The sequence below is a fragment of the Microcaecilia unicolor genome, chromosome 4 (genome assembly GCF_901765095.1).
Source record: "Microcaecilia unicolor chromosome 4, aMicUni1.1, whole genome shotgun sequence".
Taxonomy (NCBI): domain Eukaryota; kingdom Metazoa; phylum Chordata; class Amphibia; order Gymnophiona; family Siphonopidae; genus Microcaecilia; species Microcaecilia unicolor.
The window spans coordinates 205,937,880-205,958,213 of NC_044034.1; the positions used below are offsets into that span (position 1 = coordinate 205,937,880).

At 48.2% G+C, this 20,334-nt stretch overlaps 1 protein-coding gene across 10 annotated transcripts in view; it reads left to right on the forward strand.

Annotated features, from left to right (window-relative positions):
* TKFC (triokinase and FMN cyclase) overlaps positions 1-20,334 on the forward strand; it is a 262,264-nt gene that overhangs the window by 112,246 nt on the left and 129,684 nt on the right. For all 10 annotated transcript variants that reach the window (XM_030201156.1, XM_030201154.1, XM_030201157.1 and 7 more), the window contains exon 8: positions 1,385-1,419. In XM_030201156.1, coding sequence (XP_030057016.1) covers positions 1,385-1,419 — 35 coding nt within the window. The remainder of the gene's footprint in view (positions 1-1,384; positions 1,420-20,334) is intronic.

The window sequence follows — 20,334 nt, forward strand, 5'->3', positions numbered from 1 at the left end:
CCTGGAACAGGAAGTAACGTCAGAGGGGGCAGGGGACTGACAGCCGCACAACTGCTCCGTGCACCCCCTTGTTGACTGCACCCAGGGCAGACCGCCCCCACTGCCCCACCCTTGGTACGCTACTGAATTGTCACTAATTTGCAGTTACACACATAGCTGCACTTAATTGATATTCTCTAGCCTTGTTTCTAATTCCTTTTGTGCACAACTGCTGGGGTGTGTGGCTATGGAAGGGGCATGGGTGAGGTGTGGCTGTGGGAGGGGCATGGGCAGGGGTGTGCCTAGGTTATAGAACGCGTTCAGTTACATGCATAATTGTCAGCATTTAGGTGCAAGCATTTATACCAGCCATTAAGCTAGTGTAAATGCTTGCAACTGAGATTAGACGTGTAACTGAGGACTTATGTTCGTATTCTATAACAGCTGTTTTATACATAATTGCCATTATAGATTTGATGCTTAGGTCACACACTTTAGGTGATCTTTTGAGAATTACCCCTATATTGAGCATGGACAGAGCCAGGGAGGTCTTGCAATTTATTCAGATAGTGGCAATATTCAGTGAGCTTTCTGGACAATTTAGGACAGACAGAAGGCAATCCTAAATTATCCAGATAGTAGACTGAATATTGCCAGCATCCAGATAAGTTCTGTCACTGACGGCCTTACCTGTAAAGTTGTGTTTGGAGCATCTTATCCTGGTGTTTGGACTGATCTCTTGGACTTGGTTCTTTTCCACTCTGTGTTGTTATTTAGATGGTGGCACTGAATTTCCAGATAATTTTTGACTGCCACAGCTGATATTTAAAAAGAACACTAAAATGGTAGCTGAATACTGACCCATCTATTTCTTGAATTAATTAATGTATGCCTTTATTTTATGCATGTGTTTACAAGGGAGGGATCGTGGAATCTTCTACATTAAGTATTGGGTTTTGGGGGAGGGGATTTTCTTTTAACTAATGTCTGTTTATAATGGAGAAAAATTCATGAAAACTTAGTAATAATTCTTTATTATTCATAAAAAAAGATTTTATAATAAATACATTTTATGCATGTGTATGTTCATTTAGGCCTTCACCTTATTTTCTCCCTTGTGTTGTTTGTAGGGGTAGTGTATCTGCATCCTGCAGAGTGCCTTTCTTTTGTTTTTTCCTTTGGCATGTTCTAGTTGGAGTGTGTGTTGGTTTGCATACTTTATTTCAGTCTGAGTATTAATCAGCTGTTAATCATCTGTCTGTCTGTCTGTCTGTCTCTCTCTCTCTCTCTTGAGTTGTCTTTTGATTGACTCCACCATGTCTCTCCCTTTCTCTTGTTCCATTTGCTATTCAGCTTGCTGTAATTTGCATTAGTAATTACTATGCATATTGTGCATTTATTCTAGGAATTCATGGAGAAGCTGGAATTAGACGGATGAAGGTAGGTTGGGCTAGTATTGATGCTGATGTTTTGTGCTGGATATATTGAGAATAACTTTGTATAGAGCATCTAGGTTGGAAAATGGACATTTAGATTTGTGTGTTAAGAACATCCCTAGTATTTTAGAAAAAGCTCACTGAACACATAGCTTTTTACAAAATATTACGGGTACCAAAAATAAATGTGTATTTTGTGGCATGCACAAATCAGGAGAAGCCTTTTTATGAAAGAACATGTTAAGACAAGCAGCATCCCTCAGACATTTATAAATAAATGTAAGTAGTGATTTTAGAAAAAGTGCTACATATATATGGAAGCAGCAACACACAGAAATTTTAAGGGGGTGTGTTCTGGGCATGGTTTACTTCAAGGCTGCTGAGAGAGGGGGGTGGGGTGGCAAGATTCCCTGGGTCCGGCCTCAAGGGGGGCCTGGCGCTGGCAAGGCTTCCGGAGGCAAGCAGAAGGTTCTGCTCCTTTGATCTGTCTTTCTCCTGCTCCTTTGTGTCAGGACCCGGGTGATTGGAGCCCGGCTCTGTCTCTCGGCAGCCCTGGTTTAGGTGGACCTTTAGATTATATATGTATTTTTGTATTTTACACCAGCAATACACATGTATATGTCAATGTGAAAATTTTCCAAAGCATACCTGCTTCAAGTCATGCATAACACCTGGTTAAGTGTTCGTTTAAACCTGGGATTTGGAGGGCTGCTTAAAGGGGGAGGATTGCTACTCCAAAGCAGACCAAGCCATTTCACCAGTTGGTCAAGCAGCAGAAGGCGTGTCACAAGTTCTTGGCCAGGGGCACTTACCACACTTTTGACGTGGCATCCAGAATCTCTGCACAAGGTATAGCAATGTGCAGACTGTCATGGTTGCGTGTTTCTGACCTGGACCATTCTGTCCAACAGAGGATGGCAGATGCCCCTTGCCGGGGGGGATAATTTTTTCAGAGAGAAAGTAGAGGAGGTCGCTGATCAAATTAAGAAGCACACTGATGCATGTCTTCTCTCTCCCGCCAGGCATCTGCCTCCTCATCCAAGAGGTATTTTGGTAGGTTGCTAAGTGCTCCCTATTCCTACTCTAGGCATAGGTACGCTCCTGTGGCTCACTAGCCTGCTCAGGCTCAGCTCCAGCACCCTCGTTCTTGTCAACAGTGTGCGCCCAAGGCCTCGGCTGCCCCCCAGCAAAAGCAAGGGACGAGTTTTTGACTGGCTCCAGCAGAGTATAGCCACAATCAAGGTGTCCATCCCAGACGACTTGCCGTTTGGGGGGAGGTTAATGTTTTTTCACCAATGGTGGCCTCTCATAACCGCCGACCAGTGGGTTCTTCAAATAGTCTGGCTCAGGTACACCCTCAATTTGCTTTCCAAACCTCCAAATTGTCCTCCGAGAGCCCATTCTTTCAGCTCTCAGCCAAACATGTACTTGCAGAGGAATTCTCCACCCTTCTCAAGACCCATGTGGTCGAACCCATTCCACCAGGGGAAGAAGGGCAGGGATTCTATTCCACATACTTCCTTGTGCAGAAAATGACTGGAGGGATGCGTCCAATCCTAGACCTAAGGGCCCTGAACAAATTCCTAGTCCGAGAAAAGTTTAGGATGGTTTCCCTGGGCACTCTGCTTTCCATGATTCAGGAAAATGATTGGCTATGTTCTCTGGACTTGAAGGATGTATAAATGCACATCCCGATACTTCCAGCCCACTGGAAGTATCTTCGATTTTGGCTAGGAACACATCACTTTCAGTACTGCGTGTTGCCTTTTGGCCTCGCATCAGCTCCCAGGGTCTTTACCAAGTGCTTAGCGGTAGTCACAGTGTCGCTACGCAGACTGTGAGTTCTTATGTTCCCTTATCTCGACAATTGGCTGGTAAAGAGCACCTCCGAGGAGGGTGCTCGGGAGTCCATGCGGATGACTATTGGGGTTCTAGAACAGGGTGCTTGGGAGTCCATGCGGATGACTGTTCAGGTGCTAGAACTACTAGGGTTTGTTATCAACTACCCCGAGTCCCATCTCCATCCAGTTCAGCAATTGGAGTTCATAGGAGCCCTGCTTGATATGAAGAATATCCGAGCCTACCTCCCAGAAGTGCATGCGGGCAATCTTCTTTTGCTGGCGTCCAAAGTTCGGACATTGCAGCAGGTCACAGCTCGGCAGATGTTGAGATTGCTGGGCCACATGGCTTCCACAGTGTACATTACACCCATGGCACGCCTACACCTGCTCAATGGTCCCTAGCTTCTCAGTGGTATCAAGCCATGGGAAGCCTAGAAGATGTCATCCAGGTGTCCCCAGAGCTTATCCGCTCTCTTCAGTGGTGGACAATTTGGTCCAGTTTGACCAGGGGACTTCCATTCCAAATGCCTCAGCCACAAAAGGAGCTGACGACTGATGCATCCCTCCTTGGTTGGGGAGCTCATGTAGATGGGCTTCATACTCAAGGAGCTTGGTCCCCCCAGGAAACAAATCTTCAGATCAACCTCCTGGAGCTCCGAGCAACCTGGAATGCTCTAAAGGCAAGATGTCATCCAGGTGTCCCCAGAGCTTATCCGCTCTCTTCAGTGGTGGACAATTTGGTCCAGTTTGACCAGGGGACTTCCATTCCAAATGCCTCAGCCACAAAAGGAGCTGACGACTGATGCATCCCTCCTTGGTTGGGGAGCTCATGTAGATGGGCTTCATACTCAAGGAGCTTGGTCCCCCCAGGAAACAAATCTTCAGATCAACCTCCTGGAGCTCCGAGCAACCTGGAATGCTCTAAAGGCTTTCAGAGACCAGCTGTCCCATCAGATTGTTGTAATTCAAACAGACAGTCAGGTTGCAATGTATTATACCAGGGGTAGGCAACTCCGGTCCTCGAGAGCCGCAGGCAGGTCAGGTTTTCAGGATATCCACAATGAATATGCAGGAGATAGATTTGTAAGCACTGCCTCCATGGTATGCAAATCTATCTCCTGCATATTCATTGTGGATATCCTAGAAACTGACCTGCCTGCGGCTGTCGAGGACCGGAGTTGCCTACTCCTGTATTATACCAACAAGCAGGGGGGCACCGGATCTCACCCTCTTTGTCAAGAAGCTGTCCAGATGTGGCATTGGGCACACGAACATGGCATGTTTCTTCAAGCCACTTATCTGACGGATGTAAATAACGACCTGGCCGACAAGCTGAGCAGGATAATGCAACCTCACGAGTGGTCTCTCAATATGGGTGTAGCCCGTAAGATCTTCTGAGTGTGGGGCACCCCATCGGTGGATCTTTTTGCCACTCAACCACAAGGTCCCTCAGTTTTGTTCCATGCCTTCCTTCTTCATTGGGGGCGAGGCCTTCTGTATGCATATCCTCCGATGCCTCTAATGGGAAAGACTTTGTTGAAACTCAAGCAAGACCGCGGAACCATGATTCTGATCGCACCCTACTGGCCGCAACAGAGTTGGTTCCCTCTTCTTCTGGAATTGTGCTCTGAAGAACTGTTGAGATTGGACTGTTTTCCAACCTTCATCACTCAGAACAGAAGGTCATTTCTGCTTCCCAACCTCAAGTCTCTGGCTCTCATGGCCTGGATGTTGAGAGCCTAGAATGTGCTTCCTTGGTTCTTTCGGAGGGTGTCTCCCGGGTCTTGCTGGCTTCCAGGAAGCATTCCACTAAGAGGTGTTATTCTTTTAAATGGAGGAGGTTTGCCGTCTGGTGTGACAGCAAGGCCATAAATCCCCTTTCTTGTCCTACACAGACTCTACTTGAATACCTTCTACACTTATTGGTCTCAAGACCAACTCTGTAAGGGTTCTCCTTAGTGCAATTAGTGTTTATCATCTGGCTATTCTTTAGTTGTTCGCTTCATGAGAGGTTTGCTTTTGTCAAAGCCCCCTGTCAAGCCTCCACCTGTGTCATGGGATCTCAACGTCTTTCTCACCTAACTGATGAAAGATCCTTTTGAGCCACTGAATTCCTGCCATCTGAAGTACTTGACCTGGAAGGTTGTTTTCTTGGTGGTTGTTATTTCAGCTGATAGGGTCAGTGAGCTTAGGCCTTAGTAGTGGATGCACCTTATACTAAGTTTCATCACAACAGAGTAGTCCTCCGCACGCACCCTAAGTTCCTGCCAAAGTTGGTGCCGGAGTTCCATCTGAACCAGTCAATGACTTGCCAACATTCTTTTCCCGACCTCATGCAAGAGAGTGTTGGCCTTTTACTTGAAACGGACAAAGCTCCACAGACAGTCTTCCCAGTTGTTTGTTTATTTTGACCCCAATAGGATGGGGGTCGCTGTCGGGAAACGCACCATATTCATTTGGCTAGCAGATTGCATCTCCTTCGCTTATGCCCAGGCTGGGCTGACTCTGGAGGGTCATGTCATGGCTCATACTGTTAGAGCCATGGTTGCGTCGGTAACCCACTTGAAGTCAGCCTCCACTGAAGAGATTTGCAAGGCTGCGACATAGTCTTCAGTCCACACATACTCAGTACTGCCTTGAGCAAGATGCCTGATGTGACAGTTGGTTTGGGCAGTCATTGTTGCAGAATCTGTTTGGGGTCTAAAATCCAACTTCACAATCCTAGGCCTGTTTTGTTCTTTTCCAGGCTTCACCCTCATCTAGTTGTATATAGTTTCAGGTTAATTTGCGTTAAGTCCTTGCCATTGCGAGGCCCAATTGACCAATGTGGATGCTAGGGATTCCCCACTTTTGAGAATGGTAAGCCTGCTTATCCTGGGAGAAAGCGAAGATACTTACCTGTAGCAGTTATTCTCTGAGGACAGCAGGCTTCACATTCTCACAATCCCACCCACATCCCCTGAAAGGCGCGGTCGAGCAGCGGGCAGGAAGGCACTCACTCATGTGCATTGGAGCACTGCTCGCGCTCCAGAAAGCTCTCGTTAATCTGTCTGGTATTTTGTCAGCCCGGGCGATGCGGGGTTCGTCTACTACTACTACTACTACTTAGCATTTCTAAAGCGCTACAAGGGTTACGCAGCGCTGTACAAGTTAAAACATGGGGAAGGACGGTCCCTGCTCTAGAGAGCTTACAATCTAAAGGTAACAAGCTATGTAGTCAGTGTAGGTATCATGAATGGGGAAGGTCGGTTAAGCGCCAAAAGCAAGGGAAAAGAGATGGGCTTTGAGTAAGGATTTGAAGATGGGCAGGGAGGGCGCATGGCGTATGGGCTCGGGGAGTCTGTTCCAGGCATAAGGTGATGCGAGGCAGAAGGGGCGGAGTCTGGAGTTAGCGGTGGTGGAGAAGGGTACAGATAGGAGTGATTTATCCTGAGAGCGGAGGTTACGGGTGGGGACATAGGGGGAGAGGAGGGAAGAGAGGTAATGGGGGGCTGCAGATTGAGTGCATTTGAAGGTCATTAGGAGAAGCTTGAACTGTATACGGTAGCGGAACGGGAGCCAGTGAAGCGACTTGAGGAGAGGGGTGATATGGGAGTATCGGTTCACGCGGTAGATAAGACGTGCGGCGGAATTTTGGACAGATTGAAGGGGGGATAGGTGGCTAAGCGGGAGACCAGCGAGGAGAAGGTTGCAATAATCAAGACGAGAGGTAACGAGTGAGTGGACGAGGGTTCGGGTGGTCTGTACAGAGAGGAATGGGCGGATTTTGCTAATATTATAGAGGAAGAAGCGACAGGTCTTAGTTGTCTGCTGGATGTGGACAGAGAAGGAGAGGGAGGAGTCGAAAATGACTCCAAGATTGCGGGCTGACGAGACGGGGAGGATGAGGGCGTTGTCAACAGAGACGGAGAGTGGGGGAAGAGGAGAGGAGGGTTTGGGTCTACCCACTTGTGAGAATGTGAAGCCTGCTGTCCTTGGAGAATACCTGCTACAGGTAAGTATCTTCGCTTTAGCTGCTCTCCCTGAGCATTCCAAGAACCCAGAGCATTTAATAAAACAAATCCTGGGGTCCAAAGGAATACTCTGATGAAGCACAATTTCTAGAAGCCCTTGAACACTTCTCCAAAAAAGCTGAATGGTGGGACAGACCCAAAAAGCATGAAAATAATAATTATTCCCAGCAGTGCATTTAAGACAAATTGGATACTCTAAAAATAACTGGGATTGAGTAAGGTACACTCTATGGATCACTGTATACTGACATTCCCTAAGATCTGCATTATGAGCTAACTTAGGTATGGCTGCCAAAGTTTTACCAATGTCCCACCCTTTCAGGGACATACCCAAGTCCGCTTTTCATCTTAATTTCAACCCTGAATAGTCCTGAGGACCAATCAGGAGTCACAAGGACTTACTAGCACCAGATATTGTGATCCTTATCACTAGGAGTTGACTCAAAAAAGGCCCACAATTTAGTTCCCAATTGGCCACCCAAACCTGTACCATGAAGCAACTAAATGTAATGTTTCACTTGGCAGTAAGCAAATCCATCCCCCTCCCCCGTCAAATAGGCATATGTTCCTGCAAATTGTTGTAAGATAGTAAAGTGCTGATCACTGCCAATAGATGTTCTAGAAGCATCAAGCCCTGTTCTGCCCATCCCACAGACTTTATTTTCTAAATCTGGTAGAAAGGCTCCATTGCCAGTAATCTGTAAGAGATCAATAACTAAAGGATCACCTCCCAACAATTTGACTACCATTTTAAAGAAATCCCTCATAACCTGGAGTAATATACTACTACTACTACTACTACTACTTATCATTTCTATAGCGCTACTAGACGTACGCAGCGCTGTGTTTAAGATATAGTAGCAATTGCGTTTGGGAAGAATGCAGTAAAAAATTTAAATGCCAAAGAGTCAAAAACTCCTGTTTGGCTAATGGAGAGTCAAGATTATACAATCATGCAAGTGGCATAAGAGTCAAGCTTGATGATAAAGTTTTATATCGTGAAGTCCCAAACTTCCTTGCTTCCAGTTAACCCTATAACAAAGACACCTGCATCCTTGATTTTCTCCCTCCCCAGCAAAATTTCATGTATAGAGGCTGTAAGCCTTTCAAGTCTTTTCTTAATAAGTGGATAGGAAACATCTGCAGCACGTAGAGCCATTTTGGAAAAAGCACCATTGGGATTGAATGTATCCTACTTAACAATGTCAGGTAGAGATTGCCATGTCATCAAATGCTGTTTTGTATTTGTCATGAGCTTATCCACATTTAAAGCATAAAGGCTCCGAGTATAAGCTGCAAGATGTATCCCTAGATATCTGAAGGACTATGAGACCCATTGTAAAGGGGAAACCCTTCACCCCAAGTAGCTTTTATATTAGAATCAGTGGGGCAGTGCCTTTGACTTAGCCCATTTAAAGGCATAGCTTAAGCAATATCCATATTCTGTTAAATTGTCCATAAGAACCAACAGTGAAGACCTAGGGTTTGTGATGTGAAATTGCTGATAGCAGCTCATTGGATGGATAGTGTTTTCAAAAAACTTGTCTTTATTTGTTTAATGTCCAATTGACAGCAATGAAGAATAGACATATACAACTCTCTCACAAAATATGGGACATTTATTTGCAATGGAGAGATCAACATAAGACGACATAGACTGATTGACTATATATAATGTATACAAAGTGTCCATGGGTTTCTTGCATTCAGTCTGTTTCTGTCTTTCTGTTGGAGGAGAAAGGGGGAGTTGGGTGGGGATACTAGTCTTAAAATTCTACTATTGGATATTTGTTTACCTCTGTTTGAAACACTGTAATATATTTGGTGAATTGTATTGTTACTTTAAAAAAAATTGGCGCATGCCAGCTGCATTCAGCGATTTATATCGTTCTACAGATTTCTGCTTATCTCTGCAATCTGGCAATCCGTGGCAGCGATGTCTAGGCAACGTCTGAGTGAAATAAAAATTTCCATATCATCATGCTGATCAATCCATAGACTGGTGGGTTGTGTCCATCTACCAGCAGGTGGAGATAGAGAGCAATCCTTTTGCCTCCCTATATGTGGTCATGTGCTGCCGGAAACTCCTCAGTATGTTCTCTATCTCAGCAGGTGGTTGTCACACACAGCAGCAGCTCTGGCTAGGACTCCAAGCCTAATTTTTAGGTTTTGTTGAGTACCTGGGGTTGAGGGCTCTTCTTGAGCAAGTGCAAACCTGGTGGTGCCAGGTCCCTCCTTTTCTCCCCCCTCCCGCTGGCTCCGTTTAAAAAAAAAAAAAAATTTTTTTTGGACGTCCTTAAGGGCGTTTATTTCAACGTTTATTTAAACGTTTATTGCAGCTACTCACTGGGACACCAGTTTGTTACAGCTCGGAGCGAGAAGCAGGTAATTTTTACCTTTTTATAGCGGGCGGGGGTTCCCCGATCGGTCTCCACGTAGCCTATGGCGTCGGAGGGCGAGGGCGCAAAGATTCGCTCCCCGGACCGCGTGTGCGCTTCTAGCGGGGATGCGGGGGTCTTTTTTTTTTTTTTTTTTTTAATCTTTTATTTATCAATTTCAAAATACAATATAGGATTAGCTCCTAATCGAGAAACACAGAAAGCAACAATTTTGAAAATCAAACAGAATATTTCAACATTTAACCTGTTGCAAATTTCTAATACAAATAATCATCTCCTTATGCTTCCTTCCCTTCCCCCCTCCCTTCCCCACCCCATCCCTGTGGTGGCTAGTCCAAGTCTTTTGACTGTTCATAGAGTGTCCAAATTTTTGTGAAGGCCATCATAGAGCCTCTCCGCAATGCCGTGAGCTTCGACATTTGATATAGATACTCCACCTTTCGTAGCACCATGCCAATCCCCGGTATTTCCACTTGTTTCCAGGCCCGGGCCAAAACCAGCTTTGCTGCTACAAAATATTGAATGGCCAACCTGTGTTGCCAGCTAGGTATTATTGGAGGCTTAAAGTGGAGGAGGCAGCTTTCCGCTTCACAAGTATAGGTCTTTTGAGTCACTTTATTAACCTCCTCTATCACTTTTGCCCAATAAGCTTTTACTTTTTCACAGTCCCACCAGACATGTAAAAACGTGCCCGCTTGGCCACACTCCCGCCAGCATTGCCCCGATATCCCTGGATACATTTTCTGCAACCTGATGGGAGTGTAGTACCACCAGTATAACATTTTAAATCCATTTTCGCTCGCAGATTGTGCTGGGGATGGCTTGAGTAAGTACTTATAATTTCGTTTCCACATTATCTGAGGATATGTGCGCTGCAATGCCGTTTCCCATCTTGCCTGGTAGAACACCTGAGGATCAGTGCGTCCCAGCAGAGCTAAATATATACGTGTTATACTACCCTTACCTCCCCCTTTACGCATCGCTATTTCCAGTGCTGTTTCCTCCAGCTCCAGCTCATCCTGCGCTCGCCTCTTAATGAAATTGCGAAGACCACAATAGTATACCAAGTCCCTCTCTACCAACCCGTATTCTGCTTGAAGTTCCGCAAAGCCCACCACTTCTCCCTCTCCCCATAATTGACCTAGAGTGCGTAGTCCCACCTGTGCCCAAATTTGGAAGGCCTTTTCAGATTTACCCGAAGGAAATCCTCTCGCCCACCTAATTGCTGTTTGCCTATAATAATTGCGTTCTGGGAACAACGTCCTCCTAATCTGATACCAGGTCGATAAGATATGTTTCACTCCCAATGGAACCCTCCTAATTATTGGCGTCAACTCTTCCCCTGGGATCCATAGGATGTCCTCTATTTCTTTCCGGCCCAACCATGCCCGTTCCCAATGCAACCATTTCTTTGTTGCCCCTGGGACCCAATCTGCTAAAATTCTTAACTGTGCTGCTTGATAATATAAGTAAAAGTTGGGGACTCCCATACCTCCCTTCTCATGAGGTTGATACATCATAGTCCGTTTTACACGCGGAGGGCGTTTCTTCCAGATATATGTAAAAACGTTTCGCCTGAGTTTAACAAACAAAGTGTTAGGAATTGGGACAGGAAGCGCCATAAAGAGATATAGTAGCTTGGGAAGTATCATCATCTTAACCGCAGAGATACGTCCCTTCCATGAGATATTAAGCCCTTCCCATCTATCGAGTTCCCTAAAAAGTTCATCTATTTTTAGGGGGAAATTAGTATGAAAGAGATCCTCTATTCTTGGTGTTATCTGTACTCCCAAATATCTGATCGAACTCTTAGCCCACACAAATGGAAATGCTGCCTGAAGGTCCGGTAGGTCGCTAGGGGGTACTGTTAGATTTAAGAAAACTGATTTTGTCAAGTTAGGCTTGAATCCTGATAGCTGCCCATAGTGCGTCAAATGTTCTATTATCCGGTTCACTGACTGTTCCGGCTGGGAAAGAGTGAGTAATATGTCATCTGCAAATAACATAATTTTATGTTCCCTCATACCCCTCACTATCCCCTTTACTATTGTATCCCTTCTAATCTTACAGGCCAGTGGCTCCAAAGATAGAGCAAACAGGAGGGGGGATAGTGCACATCCCTGTCTAGTGCCCCGCCATAGATTAAACGTTCTCGTGTAAGACCCATTGATTTTTATTGTAGCTAATGGGGCCTGGTATAGTAACCGTAACCATTTGAGATATCTCCCTTTTATCCCTACTCGCCTAAACACTGCGAACATGAAGGTCCAATCCACCCGATCAAATGCCTTCTCGGCATCTATCGAAAGCAATACTGCGGGCGTTGGTTCATCCTCCACTTGCTGTATAATGTGTAATAAGCAACGGATATTATCGAATGTCTGGCGACCTGTTATAAATCCCGCCTGATCCCCATGTATCACACCAGGCAATTTTTCTTGTAATCTGCGAGCCAAAATTTTTGTAAATATCTTATAATCTACATTCAGTAGAGAAATTGGCCTATAGGAGCCACAAAGCTGAGGATCTTTCCCTGGTTTTAATAACAGGGTAATCGCAGCTAGTCTCCACGAGTAAGGCAGCTCACGCGCATCTTCTAGGGAGTTAAATAATTTCAACAATAGTGGCGCCAGATGTTTGATAAATAGCTTATAAAATCTTACAGTAAACCCATCTGGGCCTGGGGCCTTGCCATTTGCCATGTCCCCTATCGCCCATTTGATACCTTCCAGCGTTATAGGAGACGAGAGAAACTCTGACTCTCCTTCTTGCAGCTGGGGGACATCAATCTGTCCCAGATATTGCTCGCTTGCGGCGTCCTCAGCTGAGTGTTCCGGTTCATACAATGTAGTATAGTAATTTAAGAAAGTCTCCTGTACCTCTTCTGTTTGCGTGACAAGTTCCCCAGTTGGGGTTTGAATACCCCCAATATAATTGCGTTGAACCAATTTTTTAAGTTTACATGCCAACAGCCTACTCGCCTTGTCCCCAAATTCAAAGTGTTCTTGCTGTGCACATTGCAGTTGGGCCGCTATATCTGCAATTTGGAGTTCATTAAGTTTTGATCTCAACTGCTGCATCTTTTCTAGTTCAGCTACCTCCGTAGGGTTTTCTTTATGTTTGCGCTCTAAGTTGAGGAGTTCAGTTCTAATACCATTCTCCTCTTCTGCGCGGGTTTTATTTATATGTGTCTTCAGTGCAATCAATTTCCCTCTGATCACTACTTTAAGCCCCTCCCATACGCTGGCTGGGTGTACCTCTCCTGTATCATTAAATTCAATGTATTCTGAAATGTATTGTTCTATTGTTGGGATATTCTTCATCTCATGTAGGAGCATCTCATCCAGCCGCCAGTATCGTGTGCCCACTCGTTTAACTCCTAATCTCAATGTCATGGTCACCGGGGAGTGGTCGGACCACGTGCGGGGTTCAATGTCTATCTCCTGAACTTTATTAGCTACTGTCACCTCCCCCAGCCAGGTATCTATTCTTGAGTAAGATTTATATTGGGAGGAGTAATATGTATAATCTTTTTCGGAGCCATGGTGTGACCGCCAGAGGTCCACCAGTCCCCACCTGGCCATAAAACCTTTGAATAATTTCCTATCGGCTTTTGCATAAGTTGCCTGTCCCGTGGAGTTATCCAGGGGAGGATGAATAGTGAGGTTCAGGTCACCCCCTATTAATAGGTGTCCCTGCTGATAATCTTGTAGTAGTCGCTCTAAACGCTCAAGGAATGGGCCTTGTCCTTGATTGGGTGCATATACATTAAGAATAGTATATTGGATATTATATAGGGAGGCCACTATCAGGAGGAATCTACCTTCCTTATCAGGGACAGTTTTGTGGATCTGCCACGGGTGCCTGCCTGAGAACGCTGTTAGGACCCCCCTCTTTTTGGAATTCCCACTACAGGAGGAAAACAATATCATGGGAAAACGTTTATGACAAACTAACTTTTCATAACTTTTTTTAAGATGTGTCTCCTGGAGCAAGACCAGGTCTGCTTGTAGGCGCAACATTTCTTTAAAGGTTAACTTACGCTTCATGGGGGAGTTGAGGCCCCTCACATTTAATGTTACACATTTGAACACCCTATCAGCCATGCATTCTCATATTGCAGGTTATATGACCACCACCTTATACCCTCCCTCTTCCCTCCCTCCCTTATCCCCCCTCCCCCCTTCCCCACAAACCATATGTGACATGTCCCTGTCCCCGACTGGGACATGACTTTTAGAGAAGTGACTTAGCTTCCCGATTCCAGCCTCAGCTCTCTAAATGAGTCTGTTTCTTGTTTTGCTGTCAACATTACCACCATCAAACTTTCTTGTTTTATGACCTCCTGTGGCAACGATATACCGCTTGTAATCCAGCATGTATTGGTTGTTCATGATTTCTTATTTGTTGTAGCCGTGAGCCCCGACGTCTGCCGTCTCAGGCGCCCTCGTCCTTGAGACACCCGCTGCCATTTCGACTTAGATCTCTGAGGGGCCTCGGCCGGTGCTCGTGCCTGTGTCGGATCGCTTGTTGTGTCTTGTCCCAGATAATCTTGGGCATCTTCTAATGTCACCACTCGACGCTGTTTTCCCGCCTGAGAGAAGACTAACGCAAAAGGATATTGCCATTTATATTTAACACCTTCTGCTCGGAGTCGCTCAGTCAGTGGCCGCAGTGCACCTCTTCGTTTCAAGGTTGTAGCTGATAGGTCCTGAAAAATCTCTATGGGAAACGTTTCCCAGGTTATCGGGCTGCTCAATCTCGCCTTATGCATGATGTCTTCTTTCATTTTAAACTCGGAGAAACACGCCACTATGTCTTTGGGTACGTTGGCCCTTCGCTGACCCGTAGCCCTGTGTGCTCTCTCCAGCCTGATGGTATTAGGCGCGATTGTCTGTTCTGGTGTAGATAGGAGGTGGGCGGCTATTTTTTGTACTACCAGCTCGCAGTTGACAAATTCCGGCATCTCAGGCAGGCCCCGAATTCTTATGTTGGAGCGCCGACTCCTGTTCTCAAGGTCTTCCACCTTATCGGTAAGGAATCTTAGCTCAGTTTGTTGCTCGGATAGACGGTTCTCCACTACATTAAGGGAGTCTGCCTGCTCTTCTAGGCCTGCTTCAGCTTCGCTAACTCTGGTGCCCAGTTCTGAGATCTCTCCACGGAGATCTGCACCTAGCTGTGCGAAGTCGCGACGCATCTCCTTAATTTCCGATTTAATATCTTGAAACCAGATTTGGAGTTGTTCCCACTTGTCTGGTGGCATCTCATTTCCCCCCTTATCTCCATTGACCTCTGCGTTCATCGGCGCACGCGGCCGCGTAGCGTCTTCACCAGCATTCTGTTCTCCGGCCTGTGTGTTTTTTGCCGCCTCCCGCTGACGATAGGAGAAAGCAGTCAAATCTGTAGTTTTCGGACCCGGAGTTGACATTATTGGGGTCGCGTTCGGTTCTCGTTCCACTATCGCTGATTTAGATACGCTACCAGAACAGCTTGCTCTCCTAATATGCTCTTTGTGCGGCTGAAGTTCGGGAGCTTCTGTTTTTTTAGTCCGCCATTGCAGAGCGTGACGTCACTTCTGTGATGCGGGGGTCTTAAAGTCTGATTGGCCCCTGTTGGGTGTCAGTTTGGAGGCCGGTCAGTGTCCCGGTTCTTCCTCCGGTGCGGCGGTTTTTCCCGCCATAAACGCCCATCCCCCGCTGCTCGCCTCCGCCATCTTGGCCGACCACTCTGCTCGGACGGCTTCTTCTTGGGCCGCCCTTGAGGTGGGAGACGTTAATGCTATGGCCGCCCTTGATTTGGGCGACGGCAAAAAAGCGGCCAAAGTTAAGCGCCGTTCTTCCCGCGCGGCTCCTTCGCGGAGTGTCGCACCGGACGCCATTTTGGATGTGCAGCATGTTTCTCCCCTGCTCTTGCGAGTGCCGGTTGAGGGTGCATCTAGGGCTGTGGCCCAGGCTGCTGAAGTGCACAGTCTGGGGGGTTTCTCCCCCGAGTTCATTTTGCTGCTGCATCAGGCCTTCCTTATGCAAAACGCTGCCCATGCTCCTTTGTCCGATAAAAGGGTTGAGGCCCCCGGAAGTAAACGCCCTCGGGTGGATTTCCAGGCCTTAGAGGACTCTGTCTCCTCTGATGTAGATGAGGGCAGCGTATCTGAGTTCTCCCAACGGTCCTTTGGGGATTCCTTGGAGGAGACGGATTCCCGCTCGGATGGAGCGGATGACCCCTCTGCAGCGCGGATCTTTCGCTCAGAGGACTTGCCCAACCTGTTAGTGCAGGCCATGAGCATTTTGAAGATTTCCTCTCCGGAGGACGTCTCTCCCTCAGCCCCTGTTGGCTCCGCCATTATGCTGGGGACGAAGCGCCCGCCTAGTACCTTCCACGTGCATGATGCCATGCACACCTTGATTTCGGCTCAATGGGATGTCCCGGAAGCGAGCCTCAAAGTGGCTAGGGCTATGTCCTGCCTCTATCCTCTGCCTGAAAGTGAACGGGAGGCCTTTCTTTGGCCTACCGTGGATTCTTTAATCACTGCGGTGACTAAGAAAACGGCGTTGCCTGTGGAAGGTGGCACGGCCCTAAAGGACGCCCAAGACAGAAGATTGGAGGCGGCCTTAAGGTTGTCCTTCGAGGCAGCTGCTTTAAGTTTGCAGGCCTCAGTTTGCGGCTCCTATGTGGCCAGGGCGTGCCTGACGATTGTGCAGCGGGCTTCCCCCTCGGATCCTTCCTTGAGGGCTGATTGGCCAGCCCTGGAATCGGGCTTGGCTTATTTGGCAGACTTGCTGTATGATGTCTTGAGAGCCTCGGCTAAAGGCATGGCTCAGACAGTCTTTGCGCGGCGGTGACTTTGGCTGAAGCATTGGTCTGCTGACCACGCCTCTAAGTCCCGCCTGGCTAAGTTGCCTTTTAAAGGCAAGCTGCTCTTTGGGGTCGAGCTGGACAAAATTGTGACCGATCTCGGCACGTCTAAGGGCAAGAGGTTACCAGAGGTCAGGGCTCGGGCCAGTGCTCGCCCCGGTAACTCCAGAGGACGGTTTCAGGAAGCCCGTCGGTACCGCCCGGGCAAGTCGGGCTCCTCTGCCCTCTCTTCCTTCAAAGGGAACTTCTCCCCCAAGCAGCATTCCTTTCGCAGAGACCGCCATCCCGGAGGTGCGCCCTCCGGTCCTCCCCCAGGGTCTCGTACCCAATGACGGGGGCCTGGTCCATGGCCCAGTGCAGATTGGAGGACGCCTGTCCTCGTTTCTGGGCGAGTGGACCAAAGTAACTTCAGACGCTTGGGTGCTGGAAGTCATCAGAGACGGCTACAAGCTAGAGTTCTGCCGACCCTTAAGAGACGGGTTTGTACTCTCTCCCTGCAAGTCTCCGGTCAAAGCTGTGGCAGTACAGCAGACTTTGGACAATCTGATCCGCCTGGGTGCGGTCGTTCCGGTGCCAGAAAATCAGCTTGGCAAGGGACGTTACTCTAGTTACTTTGTGGTACCAAAGAAAGGAGGTTCTGTACGGCCTATCCTCGACCTCAAAGGGGTCAATCGGGCCTTGAAAGTTCGACACTTTCGCATGGAGACTCTCCGCTCTGTTTTAGCGGCAGTGAAGGCAGGGGAGTTCCTGGCATCCTTGGACATCAAGGAAGCGTACTTGCATATTCCCATCTGGCCTCCGCATCAACGCTTTCTGCGTTTTGCAGTCCTGGGCCGACACTTCCAGTTCAGAGCCCTCCCGTTCGGGTTGGCTACTGCTCCGTGGACCTTCTCCAAAGTAATGGTGGTCATCGCGGCCTTCCTGCGAAAGGAAGGAGTACAAGTCCATCCTTATCTGGACGACTGGTTGATCCGAGCCCCCTCTTATGCAGAGTGCGGCAAAGCTGTGGACCGGGTGATTGCTCTTTTGAGCTCCCTGGGGTGGATCATCAACTGGGAGAAAAGCCAGCTGCGCCCGACTCAGTCCCTGGAGTATCTGGGAGTTCGATTCGACACCCAAGTGGGCAGAGTGTTCCTGCCAGACAATCGGATTGTCAAGCTTCAGGCTCAGGTGGACCAGTTCCTAGTAGCCTCTCCTCTTCAGGCTTGGGACTATGTGCAGCTGTTGGGCTCTATGACGGCCACAATGGAAGTAGTGCCCTGGGCCAGGGCTCATATGAGACCACTACAACACTCTCTGCTGCAGCGCTGGACTCCGGTGTCAGAGGATTATGCTGTGTGCCTTCCCTTGGACCCAGCAGTGCGCAAGACGCTGAGCTGGTGGCTGAAGACAGACAAGTTGTCTGCAGGAATGCCTCTTGTGACCCCGGAGTGGATTGTCGTCACGACGGACGCCTCTTTGACGGGCTGGGGAGCCCACTGCTTGGGAAGGACAGCGCAGGGGCTCTGGTCTCCTGCAGAGGCAAAGTGGTCTATCAACCTCCTGGAACTCAGAGCCATTCGGTTGGCGCTTTTGGAGTTCCTCCTGGTACTGGCGTTGAAGCCAGTACGGGTCCTGTCGGACAATGCCACGGCTGTGGCCTATGTCAACCGCCAGGGAGGAACCAAGAGCGCCCCTCTAGCCAAGGAGGCCATGAATCTATGCCAGTGGGCGGAAGCGAACCTGGAACAGCTGTCGGCGGCCCACATTGCGGGAGTCATGAATGTCAAGGCAGACTTTCTCAGTCGCCATACCTTCGATCCCGGAGAGTGGCAGTTATCGGCTCAGGCGTTCTTGGAAATCACGAAGCGCTGGGGCCAGCCGAGCCTAGATCTGATGGCGTCATCGGCCAATTGCCAAGTGCCGCGCTTTTTCAGCAGAGGACGGGACCCTCGATCTCTGGGAGTAGATGCTCTTCTCCAACAGTGGCCGACACAGGAGCTTCTCTATGTGTTCCCACCCTGGCCCATGTTGGGCAGGGTACTAGACCGGGTGGCAAAGCATCCGGGCCGGATAATTCTGGTGGGTCCGGACTGGCCCAGACGTCCCTGGTATGCGGACTTGATCAGGCTCTCAGTGGACGACCCTCTGCAACTGCCAGTGGAGCAGGGCCTGTTGCATCAGGGTCCCGTGGTGATGGAGGATCACTCCCCCTTTGGTCTTACGGCCTGGCTATTGAGCGGCAGCGTCTGAGGAAGAAGGGCTTCTCAGACAAGGTCATCGCCACTATGCTGAGAGCGAGGAAGCGCTCTACTTCTACTGCTTACGCCAGGGTTTGGCGTACCTTTGCAGCGTGGTGTGAAGCAGGCTCACTTTCTCCCTTCACTGCTCCAATTTCTTCAGTGTTGGCGTTCCTGCAAGAAGGTCTGGAGAAAGACCTGTCGTTCAGTTCCCTTAAAGTCCAGGTAGCGGCTCTGGCTTGCTTCAGGGGCCGCCTGAAGGGTGCTTCCGTGGCTTCGCAGCCAGATGTGGTGCGTTTTCTCAAGGGAGTTAATCACCTGTGCCCTCCTCTGCACTCAGTGGTGCCTGCGTGGAATTTCAAGCTGGTGCTAAGAGCCTTGCAGAAGCCGCCGTTTGAACTCTTGTCGAGGGCATCTCTAAAAGACCTGACGTTGAAAGCAGTCTTTTTGGTGGCTATCACTTCAGCCAGAGGAGTTTCCGAGCTCCAGGCGCTCTCATGTCGAGAGCCTTTTCTGCAGTTCACTGAGGCAGGAGTGTCTATTCGCACAGTGCCTTCCTTCCTGCCCAAGATTGTTTCTCGCTTCCATGTGAATCAGCAGCTCTGTCTCCCATCCTTTTGTAGGGAGGACTACCCAGAGGAGTACTCTGCTCTCAAATATCTAGAAATATAATATATAAATATATAATATATAAAGAAATATATTTTAAAATGTAAAACAGTTACTAGTGAATAATTTGTAATATAATGTGTAACCAATTATAGAGTTGAGACCTAGATTGTAATTGTGAAATATCTAGATGTGAGACGAGTCATCATCAGATACTTGGAAGTGACCAATGATTTCCGGAAGTCGGATCATCTGTTTGTCTTGTTTGCAGGTCATCGTAAGGGTCTGCAGGCTGCTAAGCCTACAGTGGCAAGATGGGTCAAGGAAGCCATTGCAGCGGCTTATGTGGCGGCGGGGAAGGTGCCACCTATACAGCTGAAGGCTCACTCCACTAGAGCTCAGGCGGCCTCGATGGCAGAGGCCGGGTCCGTCGCCTTGGAAGAGATTTGCAAGGCGGCAACTTGGGCATCGGCCCATACCTTCTCCAGGCATTACCGCTTGACTGTGGCTGCTCGGGCGGTCAGGGATTTCAATGTCCCGCCCTGGGTGAGTACTGCTTCGGTACATCCCACCAGTCTATGGATTGATCAGCATGATGATATGGAAGGTAAAATTATGTATCATACCTGATAATTTTCTTTCCATTAATCATAGCTGATCAATCCATAGCCCCTCCCAGATATCTGTACTGTTTATATTTTGGTTGCATTTCAGGTTCAAGTTTAGTCTTCAGTTCCTGTTCAGGAGGACTTCGTGTTCAAGTTTTTTCAATTGGATTCTTCAAGAGTTGAGACGAGTTTGTGTTACAGTGAGCTGCTGCATTCCTCTCCCCTCCGTTTTACGGGGCTGGATTGAGACCCAAATTCTGCCGGCGCTCCCTCCCGCTTCGTGCGGCTGTAGGGCAGCTTTGTACCCCTCCCGTTTCGGCGGTGTTAGGGTCAGTCAGCTCCTCCCGCGGTTGCGGTTGCAGGATAAGCCAGATCCCC